Source organism: Saimiri boliviensis, chromosome 1 (genome assembly GCF_048565385.1).
Source record: "Saimiri boliviensis isolate mSaiBol1 chromosome 1, mSaiBol1.pri, whole genome shotgun sequence".
In the NCBI taxonomy this organism is placed as follows: Eukaryota; Metazoa; Chordata; class Mammalia; order Primates; family Cebidae; genus Saimiri; species Saimiri boliviensis.
This window is the reverse complement of record NC_133449.1, coordinates 98,203,005-98,212,181: the sequence shown is the minus strand read 5'-3', so window position 1 is coordinate 98,212,181 and position 9,177 is coordinate 98,203,005. Positions and strand designations below refer to the sequence as shown.

The 9,177-nt window shown below is 58.2% G+C and overlaps 1 protein-coding gene across 7 annotated transcripts; it reads left to right on the top strand.

Moving 5' to 3' along the window:
• The first annotated feature begins 284 nt into the window (after positions 1-284).
• On the top strand, positions 285-9,151 carry TAF1C (TATA-box binding protein associated factor, RNA polymerase I subunit C). Of its 7 annotated transcripts, XM_074400746.1 has the most exons (17): positions 285-410; positions 514-880; positions 2,600-2,809; positions 3,259-3,317; positions 3,860-3,941; positions 4,098-4,195; positions 4,267-4,356; positions 4,450-4,523; positions 5,154-5,392; positions 5,534-5,650; positions 5,736-5,853; positions 5,937-6,008; positions 6,147-6,282; positions 6,412-6,555; positions 7,248-7,422; positions 7,509-7,646; positions 7,748-9,151. In XM_074400746.1, the coding sequence occupies exons 4-17, from the start codon at positions 3,294-3,296 to the stop codon at positions 8,626-8,628; spliced, it is 2,388 nt and encodes a 795-aa protein (XP_074256847.1). In that variant the 5' UTR covers positions 285-410; positions 514-880; positions 2,600-2,809; positions 3,259-3,293; the 3' UTR covers positions 8,629-9,151. The 7 variants fall into 7 exon arrangements, with proteins under 7 accessions (XP_074256847.1, XP_039318086.1, XP_010331957.2 ...); XM_039462152.2 differs by lacking the exon at positions 3,259-3,317 and having other exon boundaries at positions 514-2,809; XM_010333655.3 differs by lacking the exons at positions 3,259-3,317; positions 7,509-7,646 and having other exon boundaries at positions 514-2,809.
• The last annotated feature ends 26 nt before the right edge of the window (positions 9,152-9,177 follow it).

Sequence of the window (9,177 nt, the reverse complement as noted above, 5' to 3'; positions counted from 1 at the left end):
GGACAATCACTAGGATACCTACTGACTAATACAGTGCCTGGCTTATCGTAGGTGCTCCGTAACAGTTCGTTAAATGATTAATTTGATACAACGCCGAGGAAACTGGTGAAGCAGATGTAGGATTCGAACCTACAATCACTCAGCCTCCACTACTTCCGCCGCGCACGCGCCTCCCGAACGCCCATTCCCTCGCCACCCGGGAGGGGCCCGTCAGGACCCTATGAGGCCAGGCTGGGAGGCAGGACTTCCTGTCTTCCTAGGAGGCACTTCCGGTCTAAACCGGAAGTTTGGCCGCGGCGGGGCTGAGTGCCGGGTCTGTGGTTGTAGTTGGTTTCCCTCGTGGTGTCGCGGTTGGGTGAGCTTCGCGCCGCGGCCCGTTTTCTTGAAGATCAGGACCGGACCCGGGCCACGTAAGTGCATGTGCCTCCTCCGCGCGGACTGGGCGTGTTCGGGAGGAATGCACCCGCAGATGGAGGGACGGAGTAATCCCCGAATCCCCCGTCCCCGCGGCAGGCTCACGTTTCGCCGTCCCCGGCCTGGCGTTCGCGCGGACCCGACGGAGTCCTGAAGCCTCGAAAGTCTAAAGGGGCCTGGAGAGCCTGCGGCGAGGGCGGGAAGCCGGCCAGGGAAGTCGAGGCTGCCTCGTCCGAGGGCTTTTGCGGGGTCGTGCGCTCCACCAGCGTCCTCCACCTGCGGAGGATCGTTTCAGGTTGTGCGGTTCCGAGGGAAAATACTTTTGTTTCTGTTTTGTTGTTGAGACAGAGTCTTGCTCACTCACCCAGGCTGGAGTCCTGTGGCATGATCTTGGCTCACTGCCACCAGCGCTTCCCGGATTCGAGCGATTCTCGTTCTCCAGCCATCCAAGTAGCTGCGTTTACAGGTGTGCGCCACCACGCCCGGCAGATTTTGTTATTTTTAGTAGAGACTGGATTTCACTATATTGGCCGGGCTGGTCTCAAACTCCTGACCTCAGGTGATCCGCCCGCCTTGGTCTTCCCAAGTGCTGGGATTACAAGAAGGAGCCACCGCACCTGGCCAAAGGGAAAAGGTTTTTGTTTAGTGAGATCCTAATGCTAGGCTTCGCATTTCGGTGCATGGGAGAGCAGTGGTTCAGAGCTCTGCCTCTGAATCAGATGCCAATCAAGTCTTGGCTGTGGCGGCTTAAGAGCTGTTGTACTGAAGTTCTTGCAGAGCCTTAGTTTCTTGAACTCCGTAACAGGGTCGACGATAGAACAGGAAAGCTAAATTAGCAGGGGCCTGGCAGATAGATGGCTGGCTGTTGGTCCGTGAGCCCTGCTGTTATTTCTCCCCGTTATTTTTGCTAATTAATAAGGAGGGATAATATGGCTACTCAAACTTCCAGAGGACTGTGGGGTTTTGTTTTGTTTTTTGTTTTTGTGGGGTTTTTTTCAGATGGAGTCTTGCACTGTTGCCCAGGCTGGAGTGCAGTGGCACACTCTCGGCTCAATGCAACCTCCGACTCCTGGGTTCAAGCGATTCTCTTGCCTCAGCCTCCCGAGTGGTTGGGACTACAGGCACGTGCCACTATGCCCGGCTGATTTTTTGTATTTTTAGTAGAGACGGCGTTTCACCATGTTAGCCAGGGTAGTCTGGATCTCCTGACCTCGCGATCTGCCCACCTTGGCCTCCCAAAGTGCTGGGATTACAGGTGTGAACCACCGGGCCCGGCCCAGGATTATGTGCTTACCAAAGCCTTGTGATATTAAAAAAAAAAAAATTTTTTTTTTTTGAGATGGAGTTTTGCTCTGGTGCCAGGCTGAAGTGCAATGGCGCCATCTCGGCTCACTGCAACCTCCGCCTCCCGGGTTCAAGCAATTCTTCTTTCTCAGCCTCATAAGTAGCTGGGATTGCAGGCATGCACCACCACACTAGCTAAGTTTCTATTTTTAGTAGAGATGGGGTTTCTCCGTGTTGGTCAGGCTGGTCTCAAACTCCTGACCTCAGGTAATCCACTCACCCGCCTCAGCCTCCCAAAGTGCTGAGATTACCAGTGTGAGCCGCCGCGCCTTGCCCCTTGTGATATAATTTTATTTTTATTCAACTCATAGTGCATTTTCTGTGGGGACGCTATGCTTGCCAGTAGGAAGATGGTAATAGATGCAGTCCCTGGCTGTGGAGTAACTCGAGCTTTATCTTGGGAGTGCGTGTAGTCTAAATGTGTGATGACGGTGCTTAGGAGCTGTGTGAGAGGCTGCCCCTCCCACGATCTGGCTTCATCACCGCCTTCCACCTTGCTCGCTCTGTGGCTGCCTCGTTGTTCCTCACACACTTCACTACTCCAGGATTTTTACACTTGTCATCGTTCTGCCTGGAACCCTCTCCCCAGTCGTGTACGTGGCTCTGTCCCTCACTAGGTTCAGGCTGTGCTCAAATGCCACCTTCTCAACAAGGCTTTTCCTGGCTGTCTTTGCTGAAACAACACCCTGGGCCGGTTACCAGATCCAGTTCTCCTGGATGGGTGGCTAGCTTTAATACAGTTCCCATTACTGCTTGGCATTGGGCTATATATTCTTTTTTTTATTATTATCTGCTTCCTCAAAGAACACATGCTTCTCATAGTGCCCTCTTCACTCCTCAGGAACCCTGGCGCCCCTTACCAGCTTCCAGTCTCTCGAGGCAGCCAGCGTGCTGCTTGGTCCTTGTTCCCAAGATGGACTTTCCCAGCTCCCTCCACCCCACGTTGTTTATGACTGGCCCCCTTGGTGTGAACGATGCCTCTGACCTGTCCTTCATGTGCAGCTGGCAAAACACGCTGACTCTGCCAGAGGCCCAGCCCCAGAACTTGAAGGTAAGGATGGAGGCAGGGGCCCTGGCAGCTCCAGGGTGCACCCCTTCCCTGGTTCCCCATCTAACATTCACCCCAGTTGACAAGGCCACAGAGTAGAGTGGCATTCTCACGAGTCTGCTGAGACACAGGCTGTGCCACCTCCTCGGGCACGTGGGCTACCCTGCCATCCCTAGATAGATGCGCCCACCATGCCAGATTCCTTATGAGGCCCTGGGAATGCTGCGTCAGTCAGCTGACCTCCTGCTTCTGGAACAGAGCTAAGTTGAGTGAGAATAAACAAGTGAACTTCATCCAGTGGATAAGGTGTTTACAAAATGTGATCAGAGCTTGGAGTGAAATCGAAAGAATGCCGAAATCCCAGTGTGGTGGGATTGGGAGAGGGAAGGATAGACCTGCCAGGGTTTCTGGTGCCTCTGGAGGGACACTGGCTCTTTGCTTGGAATCCTCAGCCACCTGGTTCCCCTTGGAGACACCCTGTCTAGAAATGGAGCCTGGCAGAGGCAAGCGGGTGAGCTAATAAAAACAGAGAGTGGAGCGGGGATTTAGTGGGTGGGAGTCAGGAATGGCCTCCTTACCAGGGAGGGTCTCACCTCAAATTGGGGCTTCTCTGGGAGTCTGGTTTGCTACCTTTTTTGTCCCCTGAGTGTTTCAGCTGAAATGTCTCAGGCCAGCCCAGCAAAGGGTGGTGGAGCCACCTACGGGCTCCCAGGGTGGCTGCAAGATCTCCTGGATGGAAGTGAGGTTAAGTGGGATACTACTGGTGGTGGGTGGGGCTTCCTTCCCTGAGAGCCGGCCCAGTTGGAAAAACGAGCTCTGGGGTGAAGCTACCTGGGTTCACCTCCAAGCTCTTCTCTTTACTGGCTCTGTCATCTAGGGCACGTGGCAGTGTGCCTCAGTTTCTTCTTCAGTAAAATGACCATGCCAGCCGTCCCAGCTTCACAGGAGCGTTGTGAGGATTGGACGGGTTGATAGAAGATGAGTGCCTGTACAGAGCCCAGCCCAGGGAAGGTTCTCATCTCGGTACTGTCATTGTGACTGTCTTCCCTTCAGAATGGGGCACTGCACGTGACCAAGGACCTGCTGTGGGAGCCAGCGACCCCTGGGCCTCTCCCCATGCTGCCTCCCCTTGTCGGTGAGCGTCTTACTCCTCCAGGCTCACTCCATGCTGCTCCCCCCTCCTGAGACCTTCCTCTCCCTGCTGAACCTGTGCCCGCTCAGGACCCTTGGATGCCTCCATCTGGCTGGACTCCTGTGCCCACCCCCCAGCCCTTTCTGTACCTCTCCTCAGATCCCTGGGAACCTGGCCTCACAGCCCAGGACCTGCTTTTCCGAGGAGGGTACCGGTATCGGAGGCAACCCCGAGTCGTGCTGGATGTTACTGAGCAGGTGAGTGGGCCCACGGGGGGTAGTGCTGCGTCGTCCGGAGACTGCTTAGTGACCTGACCGCCTCTCCTCAGATCAGCCGGTTCCTCTGGGATCATGGAGACGTAGCCTTTGCACCCCTGGGGAAGCTGATGCTAGAGAATTTCAAGCTGGAAGGAGCAGGGGTGAGTAGCCCGTGATGCCAGGGTAGGGCCTCCCTGCTCTCCTTCAGGGGTGAACTCGAGGCTGTGTGAGCTTGACGAGGCCTTTCCATGCAGAGCCGCACTAAGAAGACGACAGTGGTCAGTGTGAAGAAGCTGCTCCAGGACCTCGGTGGACACCAGCCCTGGGGGCAAGTGGCTAATGAGAAAGGAGACCGCTAGGCCTAGTTGGTGGTGGGGATGTAGGAGGGTCTAGGATGCACATCCAGGTGTCCATCATACCCACTTCCCCTTGCCCTGTGCTTTCTGAGCTGTACTTTGTTAATGTCAGACTTTGAACTGCAAGTCATCTCGGGGGAAAGCAGGTTTAAATTTGTGGACTTCAGGCATGGCTGCATCCAGGTGTTCAAATAATATTCATAGAGCCGTGTCTCTCTTTGCTCTCTCATCCATGTACCTGTGCCTGCACAGTTCCTAGACAGCCTGTCTCTAGGTAGCAGCAAGATGGCTTATGATTGAAGGAAAGAGCCAGTGTCCTTCCTGAGGCATCAGAAGTCCCAGAAAGGACTTTGGTTGGCTTGGCTTGCATCTCACACCCATCTGTGAACCAGTCACTGTGGCAAGGGCAATGGAATGTTTTTGGTGGCCAGGTCAGGGTCATGTGATTGCTTCCAGGGCATGGGAACAGGATGGGGTGGTTTCTCAAAAGAAGTTCTAGATAAATAAGAAATATGTCCACTGCACTTGGCCTCCTTGGGATGGGACCCGTTCTCCCCTGAGTGCTGCTGAGCGATCCTCCTGCTGTTCTTTGGTGTCCCCAGGTGTCCCTGGGCTTACCTCAGCAACCGACAGCGCCGCTTCTCAATCCTTGGGGGCCCCATCCTGGGCACGTCGGTGGCCAGCCACTTGGCAGAGCTGCTGCATGAGGAGCTGGTGCTGCGATGGGAGCAGCTGCTTCTGGATGAGGCCTGCACTGGGGGCGCGCTGGCCTGGGTGCCTGGAAAGACACCTCAGTTTGGGCAGCTGGTCTACCCCGCTGGAGGCGCCCTGGACAGGCTGCGTATCCTTTCTCACGTGACGAGATCCCAGTGGGCTCCCCTCTGATGGAGGAGGTGCTGTTGGCATAGTTGAGGGAAGGGTAGGAATTCAGGGGATTTGCAGTGACCATAGCTCGTGCACTGATCCTTAGTGAGGGACCCAGATTTCCAAGAGGTCGTTCTGGCCCCAGGTGACAACCCCCAATTCCTTGGGAAACCCGGACGCATCCAGCTCCAGGGACCTGTCCGGCAGGTGGTGACAGGCACCGTCCAGGGAGAAAGTAAGGCCCTTACACACCTCCCTCCCTCGGTTGACCTGCTGTCTGACCCCTGATCCCTGACCCCTGACTCTCCATCCCTTCTCAGCTCTGCTGGCTGTCCGCTCTGACTACCACTGTGCTGTGTGGAAGTTCGGTAAACAGTGGCAGCCAGCCCTTCTGCAGGCAATGCAGGTGGAGAAGGGGGCCACAGGGATCAGCCTCAGGTGAGGGGGTAGTCAGGCCGGTGAGGAGGAGGGGCTGGGGGAAGGGGTGCACAGCTGGATGTTAATGCGTTCCTGCCCTGCAGCCCTCACCTACCCGGGGAGCTGGCCATCTGCAGCCGCTCAGGAGCCCTCTGCCTGTGGAGTCCTGAAAATGGGTATTGCCCCTTCCCGTGAAATCCTCCACCCTAACAGACTGAACGCCGGCCGGTCGCTCCCCGTTCTGCATGTTCTGACCCTTGAACCCCTTCCACATCAGCCTGTCCCCCTGCCCATGGCTTGCCCATCTCCCCAAGGCTGCAGCAAGTCTATAAGGACCCCGAGACCCTCGTGTTCCGGGACTCCTCTTCCTGGCGTTGGGCAGACTTCACCGCCCACCCTCGGGTGCTGACTGTGGGTGACCGCACTGGAGTGAAGATGATTGACACTCAGGTATGGGGTGGCGGCAGGAGACCTGCCGTGCCACAGAGCAGTGCGTGCCAGGCTGGCTGCGGGCCTGGGCAAGGATAGCGTCACAGGCCTGGGAGCGCGGGGAGGGCTGACCCTGTGTTTCTCTTCCAGGGCCCACCGGGCTGTGGTCTGTTGCTTTTTCGTGTGGGGGCAGAGGCTTCATGCCAGAAAGGGGAACGTGTGCTGCTCACCCAATACCTGAGGCACTCCAGCCCTGAATGCCTCCCTCCCACTCTGCATCTCGTCTGTACCCAGGTGAGTGGCACCCACACCGCCCAGCCCTGCCTCTGCTCTGTCTCAGATGGTCACTAGAGGCTGCGGCTTACCAGCGGCTCTGCTGAACCCACACAACCACAGGGCAAACCAGACTCAATCCTGGATGAATCTGTAGCCCAAACACTCAGTGGGTTTCACAGCTGATGATAACTGGCAGGTGGGGAATAGTAGGCTTCCAGCTGCTGCTAGGGCTGGAGCAGGGGCGGAGGGGCTTCAGGGCGGGGCCTCCGAGCCGAGCTGCACAGTTTCTGCTGTGCAGGAGGTGGGGGCTCTGAGGGAGCAGGTCAGCCTTCCACCCCGGTCCTTGGGACGTTTGTAGACGTGCCTCAGGCACAGACTCCGGGGTCAGGAGAGTGTGGGGGTGGCTTTGGGAAGTCCAGGCGGGTTTCTGCTGGCAAGACTCCCCCAACTCTTTGGGCACCCCTTTCCCACTTGTTCTGTCTGTCCACCCAGCTGTTGGTCAGACTTGGTGAAGGTGCCACCCACTCGGGAAGGGCCTCCTGTTCGGGGCTGGCAGGTGCAGGCTGAGAGGCACTTGGAGGCTGATGGGAGTGTGCTGCTGCCCCTTGGGACTCCGCACTCAGCAGGAGAGCCACGTGGGGCCTGGCAAGGGCTACTGCACAGCTCAGCTCCCAGGTTCGGCCACATCTCCCTTCTTTCTCGGGCCCCAGTTCTCTCTCTACCTAGTGGATGAGCGCCTCCCCCTGGTGCCGCTGCTGAAGTGGAACCACGGCCTTCCCTCCCCGATCCTGCTGGCCCAGCTGCTGCCTCCGCCCCGGCCCAGCCGTGTGCAGCCTCTGCTCCTGGGAGGCCAGGCCGGGCAGCTACAGCTGCTGCACCTGGCAGGTGAGGGTCCAGGCCAGGGTGGACGGCGTGTGGGAGATGGGGTGGGCGGGGCCTGGTTAGGACCTCAGCTGTCTGTCCTTCCTCAGGAGAGGGGGTGTCAGCACCCCGCCTGGCAGGGCCCCCCCAGTCTCTTCCTTCCAGGACCGACTCTCTCCCTGCATTTCCTCTGCTGGAGCCTAAGATCCAGTGGCGGCTGCAGGAGCGTCTGAAAGCTCCGACCATAGGTGTGCTGGGGGCAGGGTGCGAGTTCGGGGGTGGGGGGGCTAAGTGGAAAACACCCCCTCCCCCGCTAGACTCTGCAGGTCATTGTCATGCCCCTCTCTAGGTCTGGCCACTGTTGTCCCGCCCTTGTCCTCCACACCAGGCCTGGTGGTCTTCCAGCTCTCCGTGGCAGGAGATGTCTTCTACCAGCAGCTCCGCCCCCAGGCCGACTCCAGCGACACCAGACCTGACTGCCATGCCCCGACGGCTTCCTGGACCCCCCAGGACACTGCTGGCTGCAGCCAGTGGCTGAAGGCCCTGCTAAAGGTGCCGACAGCTCCTCCTATGTGGACAGCACCCACCTTCAACCACCACCACCTGCTGGGCAGCGTAGAGCTGCAGAGAGAGGAAGGGGCGGTGCAGCAGCCGGGCGTGCTGCGAGAGGCCATGGCCCAAGGTCGCCTCCTGCTGCAGAGAGACCTGGGCTCCCTCCCCATGGCAGAGCCACCCCCTGCACCCGAGCCAGGCCCAGCAGATGAGCTCAGTGAGCGCCTGGGGGAAGCCTGGGCAGGCCAAGGGGCTGCCTGGTGGGAGAGGCGGCAGCAGGCCAGGACCTCAGGGCCAAAGAGACAGCCCAGGCGGCCCAAGCGCCGGACCCAGCTGTCCAGCACCTTTTCATTCAGTGGCCATGTGGACCCCTCAGATGGCACCAGCCCCCCTCACAGTCCTGAGGGGCCACCTGCTGGTGCTCTGCCTCGGTCCCCCATGACGTCGCCCTCCCAGGAGTTGACTCCGGATACATGGGCCCAGGGCATCCCCTCAGAGCGGCGGCAGACCCTCCGTGACTACATGGCCAAGCTACCACTCCAAAGGGACATCCCAGGACATGCTGGCACACCCCCCTCCTCCCAGGCCTCCAGCACCCGGGCCACCCGCTCCCGGCAGCACACACCCATCCTCTCTGGCTCTCAGCCCCCCCGGAAAAAGCCTCGAATGGGCTTCTGAGGACACAGGGTGGGCTGCCTCCAGGCCCCAGAGAGCCCTCATCCTTCTCCACAGTTGAAACTTGGGAAGCAGAGCTCAGTACCTTCCAGAGGTGGCTGTGATGATGAGCCAAGCAGTTTGGAGCCAAGTTGAAGGGATAGGGCACAGAATGTAATCATTTTTTCTATTTTATATATTCACCTGAAGATCATTCCAAAAGGCAGCTTCGTGAGGTGCTGGCGGGCCTGTGTTGCTGGGATTCCAGTCTGTGCTGGCAGGCAGGGCTCCACTGCACTCCAGCAAGTGGCCTCAGACAGGTCCCTCCATTCTCGTGCCTTCCGTCCTCCAGCGAAAAGGGGGCAGTAGCGCTGCCTCCTCGTGTTTGGTGAGGCCCCTGCAGAGCTGCTGCTGAGGCAGGCACAGTGGCCGTCGGCAGCTGCCGTTTGGGGTGTTTCAGCCTCTCCCGAGATCAAGGGTTTTGTACGGGAAGACACCTGGTGGATCCCAGTTCAGGGATTGAATAAACTTGTCAACTAGACAGGAATTGGAGTGGTCAGATGTTTTAGTCTG